Source organism: Agelaius tricolor, unplaced genomic scaffold (genome assembly GCF_023055355.1).
Source record: "Agelaius tricolor isolate 1412-34295 unplaced genomic scaffold, bAgeTri1.0.p SCAF_23, whole genome shotgun sequence".
Lineage (NCBI taxonomy): Eukaryota > Metazoa > Chordata > Aves > Passeriformes > Icteridae > Agelaius > Agelaius tricolor.
The window spans coordinates 10,330,001-10,352,418 of NW_027269283.1; the positions used below are offsets into that span (position 1 = coordinate 10,330,001).

At 41.8% G+C, this 22,418-nt stretch overlaps 1 protein-coding gene across 2 annotated transcripts in view; it reads right to left on the minus strand.

Annotated features, from left to right (window-relative positions):
- GNAS (GNAS complex locus) overlaps positions 1-22,418 on the minus strand; it is a 129,521-nt gene that overhangs the window by 4,258 nt on the left and 102,845 nt on the right. For both annotated transcript variants that reach the window (XM_071446924.1, XM_071446925.1), the window contains exons 6-11: positions 4,337-4,391; positions 3,918-3,991; positions 3,440-3,498; positions 2,138-2,258; positions 1,066-1,196; positions 476-543 (exon numbers count right to left, since the gene is read on the minus strand). In XM_071446924.1, coding sequence (XP_071303025.1) covers positions 476-543; positions 1,066-1,196; positions 2,138-2,258; positions 3,440-3,498; positions 3,918-3,991; positions 4,337-4,391 — 508 coding nt within the window. The remainder of the gene's footprint in view (positions 1-475; positions 544-1,065; positions 1,197-2,137; positions 2,259-3,439; positions 3,499-3,917; positions 3,992-4,336; positions 4,392-22,418) is intronic.

Consider the following 22,418-nt stretch of genomic DNA (forward strand, 5'->3'; position numbering starts at 1 on the left):
TTAAAATGAGTCCACAATTTGATTGCCAGTCTCACCATTTCAAGTAATTGTAACAATATTAGAAAAAAAATCTATGTCCATTATAGTTTCAGTTGACCAGTAATGGGAAAGATAATATGAAAAGAACATTAATACCTGACAAAGGAGGCATCTTTTGATTAGTCTCTATCTTTAGAAATAATGCATGGAATAAAAATCTGGCCCCATTAGTAACAGCAGGACTTCACTCATCATTCTATTTGGGGTTTCTTAATTCTCACCAATTCTTTTACTATTTAATTATGTACAAACAAATATCCAAAAAGCAGGTAAGAAACAGTAGTAAAGCTCATAAATATAACAGTGGTTGATGCAATGTGGATGTTAAATACAAAGAACACAAGAAGTGACAGCACTTTGCAATAGCAGAAGGTGAGCAAGAGCTTGGGTTTGGGAAGAATCACAGAAGAAATAGGCAAAGAAAGGAAATACTTACAAGAAACTCGTCTCTAATAAAATACTTGGCCCTTGTAACTCTGGGATCCTCACCAGGCTCTGGTGTTGCTGATTAATAATAAAAGAAGCATCTTATTAAAACAGGTGTTTTCTTGTAATAGCACCTAAAAATCTCAACTTGTTCTGTTTTCTGCTCAAATATGACAGAAATCCACTTGGCAAAACTGACTGTGAGACAAGACAAAGCATGACATTATTAAACCAGCAGGATTTCAGGAGAAAAAGGGAATATTATAATGGCCACAGTAACAGGAATTTGGCAGGTAAGAGAAATGTCCACAGGCAGGAGTGGAGGAGTCCTGAGGACACATTTGTGACAAAATGTCACACTCTGATCTACAGCAAAGTAAAAGGATTTTGTCATGATGAAATTATTAATATATTAAACATTTAAGAGGCAGGAATCTCTCTCATTATTAGTACCTGAAATTCAACACTACAATTTGGCTAAAAGACATTGATGATTACATCTACTTAAGAGTTTTGAAGCCCTAGTTGAAGCTACCAAAGCCATCACAAATGTAATTAAAAAGGAAATGATAAATTGCAAACAAAACTTAAAAACCTTACCATCATCTGGTGTAGTGTAGCGAGCAAATTCTGGAAAGTAGTCTTCAATTTTAGATTTCCCTGCCAAAACTTTCTCTGCTAGCAAATCTTGTTTATTCAGGAAAAGGATTACTGAAATGGTCCGTAGCCACCTGTGCAAAATGGAAACCAAACACTGTGAGGAGGCACAGCCCAGATCATACAGAAACTCAAAATAAAGTAAGTCACACAACATGTCTGGAGACAAGGCCATATGACACACTGCAATGATTTAGAAAGGCTTTTTTATACCTGAATCCCAAGGGTGTAATTCCAGGTGTGCACACCCTGAGGTGCTCCCCACTTTGTGCTGTTAATCCAAACCCATCCCAGGGGAGATTTCCACCTCCCAGAGCACAGCTCCATCACTAATTACTTCAGCCTCAATATGGCAACCACCAATGAGTGGCTGTGCAGGGCTCTTTGCAATGATCTGAGATTAATGAACATTAGAGGTGGGAGGCTGTGACCAAAGAACCAGCCCAGACTGTGCTAGGAGATGGGAACAACAGAGCCCCCTGTGCTGTTAACCCTGGTGGGCAGCTCCTCACTGACCTTCCTCCTCAGGGGGTGGAGGAGGAGGAAAGAGAGAATGAAAGCAAAAAAATCTGGGGGTCAAGATAAAATATAAATGATCACTGTTTAATTAGTGAGGGATAAGTAAAAGCCAGGAGAAGACAAAAGAAGTGATGCAAAGGCAATCACTCACCACCTCCTGTGGGCAGACCAATACCCAGCAAGCTGGGGAACCTCCCAAAATCCTCTATTTCCCCCCTTAATGCAGAGAATGATGTTGTGTGGCATGGAATACACCTTGGTCAGCCTGGATCTGCCCACCTGTGTCCCTGAGGATTGACTGCAGGGACAGAGTGAGCAACAGAGAGGGCTCTGCACACACTGCTCAGAGCAGGAGTGTGTTACCAGCATTGCTTTGGGCAAAACCTAAACCATGGCACTCTGTGGGCTCTTATGGAAAAAATGAACTTTGTCCCAGCCAGGCCTCCACGAGTGGTGACAGGACCAGGAACCTCAGTGAGAAGAGCCTTTCACAGACCTGTTGTTCCAGATACTCTTGAAGAGGTTTAGTGCCTCCTGCAGCCGGTTGGTCTGATTGTCCTCTCGTATCACCATGTTGTAGCTACTGCTGGCCACCACAAATATGATAGCAGTCACATCTAAAGCAAGAAATACCCTTGAGTTAATGCCAAGCTTCAGAAGAAATACCCAGGAATCATGAAGTTCAGTAAGAAGCTGCCAGACTTGCAGCTCCCTGCAGAGAACAGGCTGGGATGCTGCTGCTGACAGCTTTTTAAGTACCAGGAATCAAAAAAGAAAGTGAAGAAACTGTGGAAGACAGGCAAGGCAGGAAGCTGCCTTGAACAGAAGTTGACAGAATGACAGAAAATGTAGGAAAGAAAGGAACTGGAGCAAGAGGGAGAAACTGAAGAAAGCCAAGAGGAGAATTGAAAGAAGATTTAAAATGTGTAAAGAAAATTGGAAACAACCATGAGCTATCAGGAAAGGACAGGGAGGTCCTTGGGGAAACACCTCAGGACAAACAGCACTTTTGATTTGTGTAAAGAGCAGTAACAACAGCAACAGACTGCAGTGAATTCATGGTTGATTGCAGTGGTCCCCCTGCATGTGTTTTACTGCTTGGAGCCCCATTCCTCCCTGGGAGGCATTCCCAGGATCAGGATCCCTGAGCTGCTCCAGTCCCTCACTCTGCCAGGCTCATCTGCCTCAGGCACAGCAGCACAGATGAGTCAGACCATGAGGTAACAGGAAGAGGAAGGAGCAGAGGTAAAACCCAAACAAATCTGTTACTGACAGCACAGATGAAAAAACTGCCCAGTCCTTCCACACACACAGAGTGTCCAGGTGATTCTGTGACAGGAACTGTAGCAATTTGCCATGAATTCCAAGTTGCATTCTGCTTTACTTATTCTGTAGGATCTCACTGTAACTTTTCTACACTTTTTTGTGTAACTTTGCTGCTATTTTGTCCAAACAACAAAGAAGATAAAGTATCTTCACAAAGTATAGGCTGGCAAATAATGCACCAAGCCACCTCCAAAAATACTTGACTAACAGAAGAGAGGGAAGCCAAAAAAAATGGACAAGCTGCAGTTATCAAATTCAAATTCCTCTCCACCTGCATTCTCCTTGAAGATGTTCTATGTAGTTACAGGAGCTTACATGTCAAGAAAAAACTCAGTGCTGTGGGACTGTTTGGTAACTCCTTATTGAGCTACATGGAAAGATGATGGATTTCACACAGTTGAGAAAATGAAGATTAGGCACTACAATTCTGCAGAGAGCTATTTTATAAAGCCACCAGAAATTCTAATCCTACCATTAAAACACTGGATCCATTTTCGGCGTTCATCTCGTTGCCCTCCAACATCAAACATACTGAGAAAAAAACATAAATCCAGTCAGTCAGAATCATTTTGTGCTGGCTTTTTTGTGTCTGCATGCAAACAGAAAAGGTAAGAAACTTTAGGACTTCTGTGTTGCAGAAGTTAAAGGGAATCTGGGATTACAAGAACCTGAACGGGTAAACAGTCCATGAACACAGGCATGCAGAGAAAATAGATTTAAAACATTTTGTTCTTTGTGATTTAAAATAAAGCACACCATTTGCATTTCATTTTCAAGCCAGACTACTAAATTAGAAAACCATAAAATACTTCCTTTCTATTAAACACTGATACTGAGAAATACAGTAGGCTCAATGAATATATGGTAGGCTCTCCTCCCAGTTTACCTTGGTATTTGTCTGTGTTGTATTAAAAATTGTAAGAACATAAAGAAGAAAGAATTATACTTACTGAAAATTTACTTTATCCACCTGAAACTTGGTTTCAAAAATTCCTGATGTCAAAACTCTGCATCTGAGAAGATCCTAAAGCATAAAGGGAAATGCATTTATTCAACACAGATACTTGGTAGTTTCCCTATATCCAGCAATGGAAATAAACCCCTTTTTCTCCATGCTGTACTACAACAACAGGGAACAGCACTGGAGTGGTCAGTGTCACAGAAACACGATGGAAATCTTCTAAGTGATGTAACCTTGTACATCATTTATGTGTACAAACATAATCCAAAGGACCAAGCCATTTTTACTGGAATATGAAATACGTAAAATGCATGGCAATAGCTGAAATGGTGATTAGAAAATGAATTAATTACCCCAAAGATGAAGGGGCAGATAAATGGTGTGATCTCCTCCCAAAGCCCCACGTACCTGGTCAGATGGGGTGTACTCATTCTGTTTGACTATGTCAATCTTGTCTAGAAAACTGCAGAGAGGAAAGAAAGAAGAGAAACTCCTCACTCTCAAACCAGACAAACTTTCTGATGCTTTAGTAACTGACAGTTCCCAGGCAAATTCTGGTGCATTTTAATGCTCTCAGGCTCACAAAACGATGAAAAATCACACGCTGGAAAGGCAAAATTGGGGATTTTGTACCATTCCCAGCAGCGGCCGGCAGAGGGCTGAGAGCAGCTCAGTGAATCCATCTGGGAACCCCAGCCAGCCCCTCCCGCCGGCTCCCCACCAAAAACACCCGGGGCTTTAATTTGGGGCATTTCTTCACAGGATCCCACCCCGGAGCTGCTGCTGTGAACCCCGAAACGACGACGCAAGCAAACTGCCCACATGTACTGCCCCAGAAAGTAAAATGAGGATTTTTAAACAACTTATCAGCTCTGGAGTTCTTTAGATAAATGGAAGCCCTAAAGCAATTTCAGTACGAGTGAGAGGGGCCACTGATTTTTCTGTCAGCTGCTGTATCAGTGTTTCAGTTACTTTCTGGAGCAGCAGCAGTACTTGGCTACATGGGTAATAAGAGATAGATTTTGTTCAAATTCATTAGGCACTACCTACAGATGATACTCTGGAGTATTTAATTTTTTTTTACCAATTAACTATAACCTCATAATTATCTTTCACTTCAACTCAAAAAGCAACATTCTAAAGGAATTAGTGAATTCTGCTTTGCTGTGGTGGCCCAGCAGCAGCTCAGGATGCAGATTTTATGGAGTTTGGCCCCAGTCCCACTGCCCCACACCAGGTCCTCAGCCAGGTGCCCCTTGCTCAGCCCCTTGCACTCCAGCACTGCTTCACCCCTAACATTAATGATTAATCAGCCTTTAGACCAATAGGCCTTGAGCTCCCTTGGAAATTCCTCTGCAGGAATTGTTTTCTCTCTGAAGCAGAAATCACAAAGGAAGGGTGAGTTTTCCCTGCCTCCTTTAATGTGCACTAACAACAGCCACAGCTGCTATGGGGGAAAGGGAGCCCTGTCCCAGATTCACAAATCAAAACCCAAAAAACTCCCACTAAAGCCACCACACGACTCAGCCCCAGTTTCAGTCCCACCTGACTTCTTAAAACACCTAACAAGGAGCAGGGAAAGGGGGGAAAAAATCCTGTATTTTACCAACTGCTTCAGAGCAATGCCCTCTTCTAGATGATCTTGCTTCAGAGACATGTGAAAATTAATTTTTGTTTAGACTGAATTACAGAATTTTAAACACATTAAAATGTATCTTAAGTTAACACGTTACAAAAACACGTGAGACAAAGTGCAAAGATCAATTTCCATCAGGGAACGTGACACGGCCACAGACTCACAAGGATAAAGTGGTGACAAACTGTGCTCTGCAATTTGCAAACTGGATTTTTTTCCTCATATCTTCCAAGCTGTTAAGTAATTTTTTTCTTTTTTTTTTTTTTTAAATCCAAAGGGAAGATATAAAACTCTGTGTTCAGTACACAGAGGATGTTAAATAAGTACAACGGCCCTGAGTTCCAAGTAGCACGAGTGTTTCCACCCCATCCTCTCCCCTCAGAGCACAGTTTCAGAATCACGTGGCAATTTCACAAGTTGGAGGATGCTTGAAAAATGTTCCGAACAGAACATGTTCATCAAGATACAAAGGTGATTACTGCAATCACTCTGCCTTTCTGGATGAATTTATCCAAGCAGAACATTTTATGCTGGGTTCCACAAGAGGTGGGTTTTTGGTTTTGTTTTGGGGTTTTTTTTTGTTGGGTTTTTTTTTTTCGTTTTATTTTTAAACACTCAGTTAATCAGCTTAATGGATTTTGGAAACTGAAAATTAGAAAATAACAACAAGATATTGCTAAAACCTGGAACTGAAAGTACAAACCTCTTACTGTTGTTTATGCAGACTATTTTTAGGCCTATGATTTCCTTGAAAAACATCAGCCACATAGGAGCAGTAGTACTGTACTAGATATGAATTCCAACACCAATGCTCATGCCAGGTAAAACAAATTCAAATGGAATAAATATTTCTTCTTCCCCCCAAGACAAGCTCTAACATTCAGCAACATCTGATACTCCTAACAATGCTCCCTGGAGAAGGAAGTCTTTCACTGAGTGACAGACACCAGAAAACCCCTCCTGCTTTCAGGGCATTTTAGGGAAAATGGAGCACAGTGATGTGTCCCATGATTTCCCCCTGTGCTCCAGCAGCTTTAGAAAGGGCTAAAGGTGTTAAAAAGCAGTTTGATTTTTTGCTCACATGTAAAGAAAGGGGATTGTTCTTTTGGTTGGTCAATGTAAAAATAAATGTGAGGAGAAAAGGGGAGCAGAAACTTGATCTGCTCTGATACACCTAAAATCAGGAGCAACAGCAGGAGCATGAGAGTTCAGAAAACATCAATACACTGAGTTCAGAGACTTCTCAGTCAATGTTAGTCAAAACCAAACAATTTATCCACTAAATTAAACTAATAATCCAGTCAGATGAGAACAAAGCCCAATTCAAAATAAACACAAATTCGCCATCATTAATTTCTATTTTTAATTCTTGCTATGCTCTACCCAAAACACAAGCGAGGCCACTTGAGTACGACTTTGTGTGCTGAACTCACTGCTGTGAGGGATTGTTCTGAGCCTCCTGGAGATGTGCCCACCATCTACTGTGTCAGCAGTGAACTTACAGGGAGAAACACAAGTGACCTTGATGAAATAATTCACATAAAACTGTCAAACCACAAAACCAAATTTTATACCGTGAGCAAGCCTTGAACCAAGTTACAAAGTTAGTGTTGTTTTTTTGTTCTGTAAAATCTTCCCAGAGATTATATGGAAAAGCTATTTTCCAGAAAGCAAATAATTCATTCAGCATTGCTGCCAATTCTCACTTTGGGCCACATTCTGGACATGACTAAATAACAGGATCAGCTACTGCTCTGCAAAATTCTGTCACGTAGTAAGAGGCTCCTCTGCCTGTGCTATAAAACACTGATACTGCTCTGACACACACTGACAGAAAAACCTCAAAAGCCTTCAGGTTATTTGTAGTCAGCAACACTGAGAGGAAGCATCTCTAGGACACCACCACCTGTGTCTCTGAGACATTAAAATAAAAGGTATTAACAAAAAATTAAAACAATCTGAAATAAAAAAATATGCTGCATTTTTGTGTCCCTTTTTTAGCTTAGGGAAGGAAAACCACACGCGAAGTGTTCCAAGCAGATCTTTGTGACAGATAAAGTTTTTAATTTTAAGGATGCAGATTCACAGAGAGCTGCACAGAGGCTCTCCTTAGCTCCAGCAGGTCTGAGTAATTAAGCCATACAGGTATCCTCAATTCTTTCCAAGTTTTAACTAAAACCTATTATGTCAAAGCCACGTCCCAGATTTCAGATGAAGATATATGCCAGCACCTGAGTTATTCTGGAGCTCTGTCATCCAGAGAGAGCTGCTTTATCCCTATGGAGGGTATTTCCTGAGTGAACAGAGCTGCTGCTGCAGACAAAGAAGTGCAGCTTGTTTTCCCTGCTGGAAAGGTGTGTGACACACAGAACCCTGCACCTGAGCAGCAGCACAGCCTCACGGGCTGGGGCAGCTCGGGAGGGAACTCAGCTCCTTCCTCGAGCATTTCCTGACAGCCTCCTCAATAAACAGCAACTGAAATGTTTCTCCCTCTCATCTGACAAAATGGTTGGCTCACAGGAATTATTTTTTTTTTTTTTCCTCTGAAGAAAGAGCTTTTGTCTTCAGCCTAGAACAACACTGGAAAGGTGTCTTCAAACTGACAACACACCTATATTTGAAGAGCTTTATTTCCATCACGTTTTTTTTTTTTTTTCTGGTCAAGTCATAACTTGAATTTCCATATAAAATGTCTCCCTTAAAAGACACAATTAGATCTCATCTTCAGTGTCAGAAAGACACTTCATGAAATCAAGATTTCAATCCCAACTAAAGACAACATTTATTTATAACTTATAAGCTTCAACAGTAGCACTGAAACTCTGCATTTGTGAAGCTCCCTGCCTCTGAAAGCCTCGAGGTATTTTACAGACAGTAAATCAGACTGGAGCTCCTGCCTGCCTTCACTGAGGCTGCATTTCCTGCCTCCACCATCACACCCCAGAATGCACACATGGCATAACCCTATTTTAAAGGCAGGCACAGAGCAGTTAATTGCCCCAAGTCCCTTGAGTCAGTGGAAATGATTTTCCATTTTTCATTTCCACTGAGTCATATGTTTCTACCAAGATATTACTAAGAACCCACCAGAATATTACTAAGAATTATCAAGATTTTACTAAGAATTATGCTGGCATTTCCCCTGATCCCCTCTAAAACAGTCTTTCCAATTCAGGTTTCTATGACCAGAAAGAAATTAATGTTTTTTTACAGATCACCCTCAAGACCAAACTGTGCAAATGCCCAGCGGATTTTTATTTATCTACACTCTAGCAGAACTACAAAGTACTACTCAAAGTAGTTTTAAGCTGAAATTTAACTCAACATTAAGAGTGTTTATTGTAAACAAGAGTGCATTTTTTATTTTTCAGAACAGACCATGCTTTACTGCTGCTTTCCTGCCTTTTTAGTCCTTGCCATAATCCTTTATGTTATTCAGCAAATCTTTCTAAGAGCTCTGCAGTTAACTATTTGATAAATTCTTTCTTCAGCTATGCTGTCTAAGCTGAGCCAGAGACACAGGATGAGCACAAAGATAGAAAGCTCCCTTTTAAAAAGCCATTTGTGTGTGAACAAATTGACTGTCCCTCAACTCTGTCCCTTTCTGCTGCTCAAAGCAAGCAGGGGAGAAGAGGGAATCCTATTCCTTAAACTGGTGATAAAGATTTCAGCTGGTCTATTTTGCAAGAGGAGCAGAACTGCAGGCAGATTTACAGGAACGATACAAATAAAACAAGCAAATGTTCAATCTGCTGATATTTACAGTGTCCTGCAAACATGGGCAGCACATGGAACCAAACTTGTCAGGTTTTTCCTCAAATTAAGTTAAAAATCTAAGTTGGGACACCAGTAGGTTTTGACTATTTTTTACAGATGTAGTGGTATTTTCTATTATTTGCAAAGGGGGAGATTTTACTGCTGAGGTAGTCACTAAAAATGTGCCACAAACATTGCTGGAAAACTGAAAATGCTCAGAAAGGCACAGCTCTTTTTTCTACCTAAACAAAACTAGATAAGGAGTGAGAAAATAAATTACAAAACCTTTGTAATTACTTTAACAACTTTACAATTAGGAAAGAGAAAAAAACCTTTATAGAGACAGGGACATAGGCACGGTACTGTACCAAGTATTATTGGTATAATTAGGAGAGCACTATATTGCACCTAAAACCATCCCATGTACGATGTCCCTGTAACAACATTCTCCATGTCAGTCCTCAGACATAAGGATCCCATTGAAAACCAGATTTATGTTGGAAATGAACCTTGAAATGGAGCATAAAACGTGAACAGAAGTAAACCTAAAGTCTCCAGAAAACTTTCTCAAGAAGCTGCAAATACTTTTTGATTTCCAGTTTCAAGTCAAAGCATTATGATGATTTCCTTATTGAAACTGTAAGAAAGGTTTTCAAATAGTCTAAAGCTCAGAATTTAATTAGAGATGGTGTCAATGCATACATATCCCAGAAAAGTGATTTTGAGAGCGGCCCCTGCTGTAATTCCAGAAGAACCTCGAGCATTCCAGCCACTTGGAGGCGGAGGGGCACCATGGGTCTAATTTTGAAGCAAATAATGAGAAAGCTGAAAAGTATGACTCCATATATTTGGAATCATCTTGTGGTAATCAAGGTTACAGTTCCTTATATGGCGTGGAGAACATGAAGCACACACAAAAAATAGAGTATTAAAACTATGGGGTACAAAGAACTGCAGCTATCCCAAAAAACCAGGATGTGCCAGCAAAGCCCCTTTAGTTTTGTGTCTCTGGGAAGTTCAAACCTTGCCCTAAAAACGAGGCTGGTTCCGCAGGCAGCTTCCCAAAGTGCCCGATTGAAGCAGCACAACCCCGGGAGGCATGAATGAATTTCAGACAAACCCAGCAGCAGGCAAAGCACCCTTCAAACGCTGCCAGCACTCCCAAAGGGAAATGGGGAAAAGGTAGGAGAAAGAGAAAAATCTATTTAAAGAGGTTGTAGTTGTCTCTTTTTTCCTTTCCCCCCCCCTCTCTCTGCCTGTCTAAAGTTAGTCTGGCTTAGAGGATGCACTAACTTTCCCAATCAGTTTTACATTACAGCACAAGTCCAGAAATAGCTCCCAGCCGCCTTGGCCTCTAGCACGGTTGCCATGACAATGGAACCACAGGGCTATAAATAGCTCATCAGCACCAAATCTTGTGAGACACATCTGGAATGGGGCCAGCCCAGCCCCGGCCTGACAAATAAAAATAGGCACAGGCAGTTTCAAAGGCTGGAAAGGTACAATGTGGCTCGGGCTGTGCAGAGCAGGGCAGGGAAACGGGTTTGATTGCTTGTTAGCACGAGATTTATTTGATAGGAGATTGGGAGAGGTATAAAAGTCACTTTATTGCATACTAAACAGCCAGCCTTTCTCTAAGGTCTATTTTTCTTTCTTTTCCCCACCCGTCTGCAGCACAACCACCCTGCTTTTGAAACTGTAACAATGCAGCCTTTTGCCCAGGAGACCATTAAAATAAGGAAAAACAGAAGGGAAGAAAAGAGATCCTCAAATCTTCCCCCCCACAAGTATTTCTGTAGGTTTTTGGCTGAAGTGCAGGGAGTGCTGCTGCGGGTCTGACGGGGATCCTGGCTGGGCTGGAGCCTTTGCTCCAGCTAAAATCGGTCTCAGGCTGCTCTGTGTGCCTCCAGCAGCCTGGAGAGGGACAGGGCTCCCAAATCCTTGTGCAGGGCTGCTCTCAGCATCATCCCTTTGGACCCTCAGCAAGGGGCAGAACCACAGCACATCCCACCCCACTTCCCAAAGCTCTGTGCTGCCCCACTGCCTCTGGAGCAAGCACTTTCTCCCACTCAGTGGGTGAGAAAATGTCGTATTTTTAGCACAGGCTCTTGATCAACCCATTCAATTACATCCAAATTATCTGTGTGGGAACAGAATGTTATGTCAAAAATGTTATTCAGTGTATTTGTCAATATTACTCAACAGAAGCCGTTTGTATAATGAGGAGATTCAATATTTCCTCCAGCATAGGAAAGCAGCAGCTCAGGAACCAGACTGAAGTTGTGAGACTTGGTTATTTCACAGACACTGGAAGTAGTAAGTCAGCGTGATACAACACAGAGAACACCACTCCCAAAATATAAAATCCTAGTTGCTCTATCAAAAACCAATAGAGACTGCAGATGGTGATCAAGAAACTGCAACTATAATAAGCATTAAGCCACAGTAAAATCTCTTCTGTCTGCCAAAAAGGCACCGTGTGTGCACTCCCTGCAAGCTGCACCATCAGCCCACAGGATTCCTTTAGGTCCCTACATGGATATTTTCATTGCTAAAAATTGTAGAGTTACTTCCACCCATGCTTGGAGCTGTGTGTAAACTCCCCTGCCTTTGCCCACATCCAGTTTGCTCCCTGCATCTGAACAAGGCACGCCTCAGGAGCAGCAGCTTGCACAGAAGGATTTTGGATAATGCACTTTAATTTATTTTATTGGTTTTTATAAAGATACTCCAAGTTAGTCTAAGAGCCTGTCACCAGCTGCAAGTTTTGATTTAAATCATATAATTTTTTTTTTTTCTTCCTTAAGAAAGCAACTCATACATGACTACAAGCTAGCCCTTTCTGGCCCATACAAGAGACAAACTTTCTCATTTTGTCTGGGGGAAGGATGAGGGGGAGAGGCTGTGGAGTAGCAAACACTGCATGGGATGACCATTTTCCTGTTTTAAACCTTTTTAAACTGTAAGCTAAAGTCACAGACCTTCTATACTGCAGAAGAGACCAAAAACTGCATCCCTCCTGTGCTCCGTGGGGACTGAACTTGGAGAGAAACTTGAAATTTAATAATTTTTCACAATCTAATATAATTTAAATCTGTCAGGTTCAATAAGGATCTTCTTAGGTTTAAGAATATTTGCTATTAACTTAGACTAAGGAGTCTGTTTAAGTAAAGTTTCAGAATGAAGAATTTAAAATGAAATTTGAATATGAATTTGTTTGAAATTCCCCATATTTGATTTCAAATAAGGATATGAAATCTTCCTTCAATCCCAGATGCCATTTTTAAAATGGCAACAGCCTGTGTATGTTATAGGTGTAAGTCCTCTACTGTAGGCTGCTCTGAGCAATTAAAACAGGTGAACCTAATTGTGTTTCAGCCAAGTATTTTTATGAATCTTGTCCTCAGGGTCTGTAGCTCCCTCCAGTGCCATCAAATCAGTAGAACTGATTTCAGCTGAAGAATTAATGACATCACTAATAAATAAAAAAATATGTTAACAATTAAAAATATTAATAAAAGTGCATTTAGATGATAAAAGAATTAACAAGCTTAATACTCCATACTAGTTTCCCTAAACTGAAGAAACAGAGCTATCTGCAAAACCAGATAAAATGAAGGTTCAGACAGTTCCCTCATTTTTTCAGCTTGTGTGTGGCTTGTAAACCTAAACCTAAACAGGGAGAACACAGAACCAGGCACTTCCCCAATTACTACTGGGAAAATGGGAAACATCATTTGGAACAGGAATTTTGGAGGCTCAGTGGAGCTGACAGGACCTCACGTGACAGAAGAGGAATTCTGAACCAAGCCCGAGTTTCCGCAGGAATTAAGGAAGCAGCGATAGCTCAGGGAAGGAATCAGGCCCCAGATGAGCCCAAACAATGGGAAGACAAAGCTCTGCTGGGCTCTGAGCAGGGTGCTGAGGGAGGACTTCACATCCCTATTTAAATACACTGGTACAAAGATCTTCACAAAAATAGTTTGTGTATATTTAGATGCAAGATATAAATCCAGAGCTGGAATCTTGTCTGCTTAGGCACCATCCCAGCTGAGGTTTTTGTTCAGTACTTAGGAAGTTGGGTTCTCTGGCAAAAAGGCAGTGAGTGTGACTCTGATGCTGCTGACAGGACACTGAAATGTTCATTTCTGTCCCGTGATGGGGCTGGAAGGGCCTGGGACGGGACCGAGGAGCTGCCTGTACCTGCTGGGCTGACAGTCCCACACCTCACAGCACTCACATTCCAGCTTTTGCTCTCCCCAGAGCAATGTGGCTTCCCCCTGTCCTTGTTTAAATGTTCTGCTTTCAACCCAGCAAAAACAACTCCAGGCCTCTGAAAAAGCAGAGGCACAAACTGGAGTTGAAAGCATCTGTAAAGAGCACACCCCTCATTTGGAACTGAGTTATCATAATACAGTTATTATTTGTTTTCTTTTTCTTGAAAACATTTGCTTGATCATTAAATTCAATACCAGGCAGATTAAAAAAATATCATTTTAAACCAGGCAAATGACCCAGAGCTGCAACCACATTTTATGCTGTGAATTTTGAGCAGTGCAGGGACACTCATCTTTGGCTACAGTGAAAAGCAAGTATCTGGTTCTGTGTTCTGCCATACAACAAAATGAAGAAGTCAAGTTTAAGTGCTTGTCTGTCCCTGGCACACATTACACTCAGGCAGATAAAAGGAACAAGAAACCAAAGTTGAAGCCAAAATCAAAGGTAAATAATAAAGGTGACCACACTGCTTCGGTGGAAAAGCCATTCATGGGAGTCACCATGGTTCTGGAATAGTGAAGGCCTCTTATTCCCCATGAAAAACCTTTCAGTCATCCAGTTTCATGGTTCTGCTTTTTGTGGAGTGTTTTGCTACTATTAAAAGGAAAATCTAATACAGACCCTCCATCTTTGCTTACTCATGTGTCTGTGACAGCATCAACACAGCCACTGCCTATGCAGAGCTCCCACAAACTGCATTTGGGTATTTAGTGCTTTTAAGCCTGCAATTAAAATGGACACCACGTAGAATAATGTGGCTTTACAAAGACTCACAAACAGCCCTAATTTAACAAGGGACATGACAAATCATTTTAGAATCTTTTAAATACAATATTTTGGCCTTCCCCCCTCTTCCCCACTGACCTAACTTGACTCAACTCACTCTGAAGCAGAATTTAAATCATTACAAAAATACGAACTTTAAATCTCACCTCTGAAAAGACACAGCTGGCTATAAAAGACCTTAAAATAGTACTAAAAGCTCTAGTCATTCAAATGACTGTAAAACACAGTAGGACAGACTTTGTATTTACAAAACATATTCTAACATTTGCAAAATGTGTTTTTTCATGCGGACTTGTCTAAGCTGTGCGCTTTTAGTGCTAGAGTCACAGAGAATTTAGAATGAAGTGTGCACAGGAAAAGTAAAATCCCTGACAAGGCACAACCTCCTCCTGTTTCCTCTCTCAGCCAGAGTCTCAGGTTTTCCATGGCAGTCCCTGGTTCACAGAGGGGAGTGAGGGGTGCAAAATGTGGAATCCAGACAGGACTGGAGTGAGGGGTGTGGGTGAGGGATGGGGAATTTTGGGACAACTCTTAAATCCCTTATTGGCTTCTTTTGCAATGTTAAAATGAGGAAGTCGTTCAGCTGCTTCAGGTAGAATTAGTTCTTTTGAACGAGCTTCATTGACTCTATTTATTACCTATATAAAAGTGTTGTAATCACTTAAACAATTCCTAAATGTATTATTCACAGAACATAACTATTTCAGCATTACAACCCCAAAAGCCCCTCAGCAGCAGAAGGCACAGTTCTATCGTGAGTTGGAACCTTAGAAGAATTAAAACTGAATTAAGATTCAGGAGGCCCCAGAGGTGACACAGACACACCACCCTTCAGCATCCTCACTGGCCTCCCTGCTGGCAGCCTTTACAGAGGCCCAGCACTGGGACAGCCTGGGCAGGGAACCTTCCCCCAGCCCCTTCCCTCTCTGACACAGCTCTCTGTGCTCCCAGGCTGTGCCACTGCCCTGACCACAAACCACCCTTCAGCTGAGGCTGGAGAGAGCCTCTGAGTGAGCTACCCTGGACAAAACTGCTCACTTCAAATTCCAGCCATGCTCTCTGGAAACCTCAACTCCAGTCCCACCTTTCCTGTGGGGATGGGGGCAAGGAGAACAACAAAAGGAAGAAAGGTTCTACCCACTGTGGTCGTGAAGCAAGTACCAAATGTGCAGTGAGCTCTACCTGTGCAGGGAGCATGGAACAAACACCAGCAGGTGGGGAAGAACTTCATCTCAGTGGGCATTAATTCTGAAATTCCACTGATACTGGTTTATGGGGGTTTTTTGTTTATTTCACTGAAAATAATGTATCACAGAGCTATGAACAACAACTCATTTTTGCACCACCAGTGGGTGGACTCCCCATCCCCTGCACTCAATCACAGCCAGGCAAGCAGGGAATCCAAGGGAAGGAAAAGCCAACCTGAAGAGCCCAAGGTATCCACTGAAGTTCCAAAAAATGTCCAAAATCCACTGGATGACTAAAAGCCATGATTCCAGTAGAAGACAAGCACATCTTCACATCTCTTTGTCTGCAGAGGGCAGTGTCTCATGTTTGCATCTCAAATGGATGAAAACCTAAACCTAAATTACTCATTAACAGACTACAAATTTCCTCTTCTACATGAAAGAAACATTTAAAGAGTCTCAGGAGAAGAACTGAACTAAAAAAGACACTAAAAGCCATGGGTATAATTGCTGCTGTGGGAAAGACAAGAAGGGGTCTAAAATGGTATTTCTCTTCCCCAAATATTCCCACATCAACATTTGTTAAGTCCCAGCTGGGGCTTCTGGCTGCCCAATATCCAAGCCTGTTATTTTGCAAAAAGACATAAACCCAGCAAGCCTCTTAGATTGTCTAAAGAAGCACTAAATGATGTACAGCACCCTTCAGATTGCAGTCTAGGTTCAAATATATTTCTAAAACTTAGTGGCCATCAGTCACAGCCCACGGATCTGGAAATAAATGTGTAATTCAAAGCTGTGCTGGGAAGTGGAGGCATGAGGCAGCTCCAGGGGAACAATCCTGGGCTGGCTCACCTATTGCTCTGATACCTGCAACTGGCAACTCAGGGATTCCAGAGCGCTGGAGACAATTCCAGGATTTCCATTTGTTCTGCATGACTATAATTAGAGCTTCCGGATCGTGCCTTACACTAACAACAGCAGCAAAGGCTTCAAGGTGGAAGAGACTCAGAGCAGATGGGTCAGGAGAAAGTCTGCAGAGAACACTCACAGGTTCTGTGAAAGGGAGGTGTGTTCCTACATTACCTACCCCATATCAGGTGCTTATTTATACATACACAGTCTATAAACACCATAACCATATGTGAAACACAGCTTTTATCACACAACAGCACTTTAACTCCACTTCCTGTCCTCAGCAGCAAATTATTAATTCACCACAAAAAAGGGGTGTCTGAGCACAGCAACTGGTACATTACACAGAAGTTAGTAATATGTGACTACTAAATATAGCCACTCCTGCTTTTCTTCTACATTTTGCTGCCTAAGAGGTTTCTGCAGCATCTTGCACGCACTGTGCCCTGCACGGATGGGGATGCTCAGAAGTAGTGGCAGGTGCAGAGCTTTCCAAGCAGCACTTTTCCCTCACGCCATCCCACCCACGTTTCCAGCTTGTGAAACTGCACTTTTCTGCTTTGGAGGAACGCACACGCACAGGAAGCCCAGGGAACACACTGCCAACAAGCAGATGAGAAATTAAAAAAGATCTGAGATGCTAATAAAGCGTGCCAGAATTACACACTGCATCTAAATCCAGGCTTTGAGGGAACACCACTGGAGTACTTCTGCAGATAAGCATATCCTTCATTTGAATTAAGGAAGAAAAGTTCCCTCCTTTGAATGAGCTCACTTCCATTGGAGAGACCTGTTTTACTAACATATCTTATGATTTTCAGTTTCTTTGCTTAAAGATAACAGAGTAGGGAAGAAAAAAACCCTTAAGGCCTACATAATTTACATTTGGGTCACTGACTTTCTTGGTTATGGCTCCAAACATCAAGCCTTTAAAAAACCCCACAAGCCCCACACTGCTCTGCAGCAAAACTTCCTCCTGTTACCTACATTCATTTGTATCAGCACAAACTGCATATATTCAGTGGAGTTACAGTCAAAATGTATCCCAAGGGGGAAAAAAAATCTTTGACTAACATCAGAGTCAAAAAATGCAACTTTTTAAAGCTGTCTGGACACAACCCTGAGGAAAGTGCTTGAGGGGACCCTGCTTGAGCAGAGGTGGGACCAGATGGCCTCAGTGGTCCCTTCCAAACCAGTAATCACTGGTTTCTAAGAAAGCATACAGGGAAACTGCCATACACTTACATAGACAGACCTAACTCTGCAGAGAAAAATCTGTTTCACCTTTCTCATTATGATGCCTTGTGGTGTGGACGTCAAGAATAAATGTGAAACAGTTCAGACCCCATTGCTTAAACATGGATATTACAACCTGATTCACCCTGTAAACCATGTATGTATAAAAGCAGCATGTGCTTGTACAGATTCTGGTAATTACAGAGGTTTGCTTCAAAAAAACACCGTGTTTCACACAATATAAACACGGTAATTGTCACATTATCTCACAATCTACATTGTGATTTCAATTATGCACAACAAAGGGACTGCTCATGAGAACTGAACTGAGAAAGTAAATCACACCCCTCATAATAATAGTAACAAACCTGTGTTCATTAGTGTTTGTTTGTTTTTGAAAGGTATTTGTTCAACTACTACAAACATCTCTTGCAGACTGTAGAAAAAGAAAAATGCACTGGGTGCGGCATCAACCTTCCATTTGTAAGACTTGTCTTGAGGGAAATCAGTTTCATATTCTTCAGTGCCACGTGACTTTATCAGAAAACCACAGTGCACAATTTTGGCATAATTAGCAGGACCTTCTGAAATACAGCCCAGAAGAAAGCTCTGAGGGAAACAAACACATTTCACATCATTAGGGAAAGTTACAGCTGCAATGGAGGTACCAGCCTCTGCACACAACAGCAGAAATCCCACCTATTTTTAGTTCACAATTCCAGTAAGAAAACAGCTGGGAGTCTAATGAAATTATGTTGGTGACAAATTTAATGGACTGAACACTAAAGTTACTATTTTTAAGTAAAGTTCCTAATTATCCTTCAAAACAAGAAGCAATTAAGCAGCAGTGGAGCTCCAGCTTCCCAAGTGTCTGCAAGGCTTGGCTCCAATCAGATTGAAACTGGGAAGTGGCTCAACACCTTTCTGATCCTAAGAGTTGGTTGAGGGCCAGGCTTGGGGTTTGGTTGGGGTTTTTTTTTTAGTCTAATGAAAGCAGCTCTGCTTTGACCTGTCCAGTCCTGCCTCGTGCTGTTTTCCCTGCCTGAGCTCAATCACAGCAGGCTCAGGGAGATGAGGGAAAAGGAGCAGGGATGGTCTGGAGGGAGCTGGGGATGATACCACTCACCCCTGAATGGTAACACAGAGCAGCTCAGCTCTGGGGAGAGAGCTGGATGGGAAAGTGCTCCAGCAGCAGTGGAGAAGGGCCAAGGATCCCACCTAGCAAAGAGCTCTGAGAGAGCACAGAGGAATTCTGGTATGTTCAACTTTACTGAAACAGCCACATTAATCATAATAAAGCAAGTTATAATCTGACATGTTCTTCTCCAAAAAGCTTTTTAAAACTGGCCATTTTAATTAGTGTTTCCCTTGGTAACTGTTCCACTGTGCCACTAATGAGTCTGTTGTACTTGTAACCTCACATAAGGCCATTCCACACTTCATACACACCACACACCTTATTTTTGAAACTAATTTTGAACAACAGAGGTAGAGAATTAGAGTTAGCATTGAAAATACACAGGTAACGTACTAATGTCTGCATTTTAATGAGACATGGTAAGATCCTGGAGTCTGGAATGCCCATTTGGGGAATATATCATGGTAAAACAGATTTCTAAACCTGTCCTCTCACCTCTTCCACCAAACCACTCCATCATGAGATTCAAGATCAAGAATCTTGATGACAAGACCTTGATCAAGATTCTTGATGACATCACAATACTTATTGGCATTAGAAACATGAAAGATTGATCATCCTTCATTCATATGACTTCATTTAAAACTCCCACTATCCAAAATCACCCAAGGGTTTTTGCAGATGTGAGCTTTAATAATCCTCTTGAAGAAGAGCTGAATCAAAGCATCAGTTTACAAACTGTTTCACCCAAGCCCTGTCTGGGATAACAAAGTGTGTGTGTATCCTCAAGTGTCCCACCCTGGGACAGAGGGGAACAAGGAGTTCTCCACAATAAACGAGGAGAAGCCATTCCAAGGCAGGGAAGAAAAGGAGTCTGCACACCTTAACTGCAAACTCTGTTCTTCATGGCACACACAGGGGTGTTAGGGAGAGCTAATGAAAACACCAAAAGAAAACAATCAGGAGGCTCACTCTGAAGCCTCAGTTTGATCACAGAATATCCAGAGAACAGCCACACTTTATGAAGCTGCGTAAGAAAATTGTCTTGCCAGACCCAAAACTTCACAGTCCCTTCACACACCTCCTGATCTTGTAACATTATACATGGGTAATTAAAGTCCCTCTAATGTAATTAAAGTCCCTCTTAGATACTTTAACAGCACAGGTGGTGGGCAGTGGGGTCCTCAGAAAATCTGCAAATTTACCAACACTGGCAATAAACAAACAAGGCAGTTGAACAGTTGTGGGGATTTTGTATGTATACTCCTATTTTCATTCATTTATAAAAACCACTTAGGGTTCAGAAGGATCTTTCTTTTCAAAAACACAAATCTCCAGCCAAGATCCCACAGCAGACCTGGCCACCTGACCTGGGCTGGACGTGGCTCCTTCCCTCCCCCAGCTGCAGGAGGCTTCCTAAAAATAATCCTCTGCCAGCTTTTCCTGGGGCTGCAGTTTACATGCACTCACTGAAAATTCACTGGGCAGCCAACACATTTCAACTGTAAATTATCATCCAAACCCCTCACTTCCATAATGAACACATTACAATTTAGCTTTATTGGTGCATATCCTTCTCAGAGACTTAATTAGTGTAGCACAATACAAATATAGTTAACAGAGATTTATATTTAACTACAACAACTTATTTTAACATGTTTCAGCTACAAAATCAATGTATAATATACTACAGAGTAATCAGTTCAAAATCACAAAACCTATCAATGACATCCTGCTATGAAATTACTCTTAATCACATGTAAAATTAGCTCATTTAGAACTTAGTCACATACTAAAAATACTGCATTTAAAGTTACTTAAACTCAGCTTCAATTTGAGAACTTCTTCAGCTACTATGAGCTTAATCTATTTTTTAATTTCCAGCCTGCCCCTCCTGAAGTCAGGATTTTATGACCATGTTCTCTGCATGCAAGCACATGGTCTCAATAAACTTTTGAGCCTGCTGGTAAATTTATACCAAATGTCCTCCAGACATCTTTGTCAGGGGGTCTCTAAAAACAGTAACTTCAGCAATACCTGTGATTGCAGGCAAGCACCCAGACAAAAGAAATTTGAACTGAAGTCCCCAGTGAAGGAAAGGCTTTGGCATATCACCCAACAGTGGAGCTCACAGAAGAGGAAAATGAAGGGGAGAATGTGCAATCAGCAGCATCCAGTGCTGCCTCTCCCCAGGACTGGCAGTGATGGATCTGCAGAGTTTCAGCCCAGGGAATAATGGAGAATCGAACCTGCTGCTTTCACACTGTACCAGCAAATGTACTGGCCTCATTTCATCCTTGGATCAGGAATTTTCTGTTGCCTTCCATCTTTTGGAACATGGTTGCTTTTACTTTCTTTTTAAAAACAATTTTAATGAGCTTTTACAGTAGCATTTTAGGTCTTATGTTTGATAAAAGTATTCTCCTAATTGTCATCCTGTCATGCTGAGATGTTCCCTTTCTGCAGCAATGCAGCTGAGCCACGGGAGCTCTCACAAGCCCCTCTGTGCTCCAAAAGCTGAGCCTGCTCACGGGGAGCACCACAAACAGCAGCTCCAAGGTCATGCAAAAAGCTCCAGCACCCACTCACCGAGGTGAATGAACTGCAAAAGCCTAAAAATCCTGGTGCCACCTGCTTCAGGAGCGTGGCTGTGGGAGCACAGGGACGCACATCATTCCTGCAGCCCAGTCCTGCTGCAGCTGCATTTTCTGGGGCTTCCACAGCAGCTCCCCAAGCTCAGAACCCACCCAGGGGCAATGCTCCAGCCTCACACGGCCGGGCAAAGGTGATGCAACCAATGCCAGGCTCTCCCTTGCTTCCTCAAGTGTTTATTTATAGCTTGCCCTGTATTTTGTGCCTGCAGATCTTCCTCCTGGCAGGAGGGATTCCCAGGAAAGGCTGCTCAGCCCCTGTGGAAGGCTTTTATTCTGCTTGTTTCTGTCTCACACTGAATTGTTTGTTTGAATCACAGCTCAAAACAAACCTCGTTTGGGGCTTTCTGTGTTTGCACAAAGGGACCTTGCAAGAGCCTGGGAGAGGGAGTGAAAATTCATTCTCAGAACTGCTCTGAGTTGTAAGAGTTGCTTGGATTGATTCTCACCATTTGACAGCCACAGCAATCCAACACTCCTATTTCATTGAGTCCAATGCTCACAAGTCAAAATGTCATTTGGTCTGCTTTATAATAAGCTTATGGGAATTTTATGGTAAAACTGAGCATACTTTTTGTATTAATGGTTAAAACTTAAAAAAAATACAGAAGTCTAGTACACCCAGGGTACTTACAGAATTTACAGTCACAATTCCTCCTCTCATTTAACTTCTCACCCTAATTCATTCTGACCAATTCATTTTTGACATTCATTCATTCCCAGTTCACACTGACCACTACCTGTCTGCACAAAAACCAGAGCACTGAAGGATTGCTGTGTACACAACAATCTACTATTTCACTCATTCTAATTCTCTCAAAACATTTGAGCAATGCAGTTACAGAAGTTTCACCTGCAGTAAACTGTTACTTTTAGGGTGAATTTGCTGCACTTTCCTTACCAGAAAAAA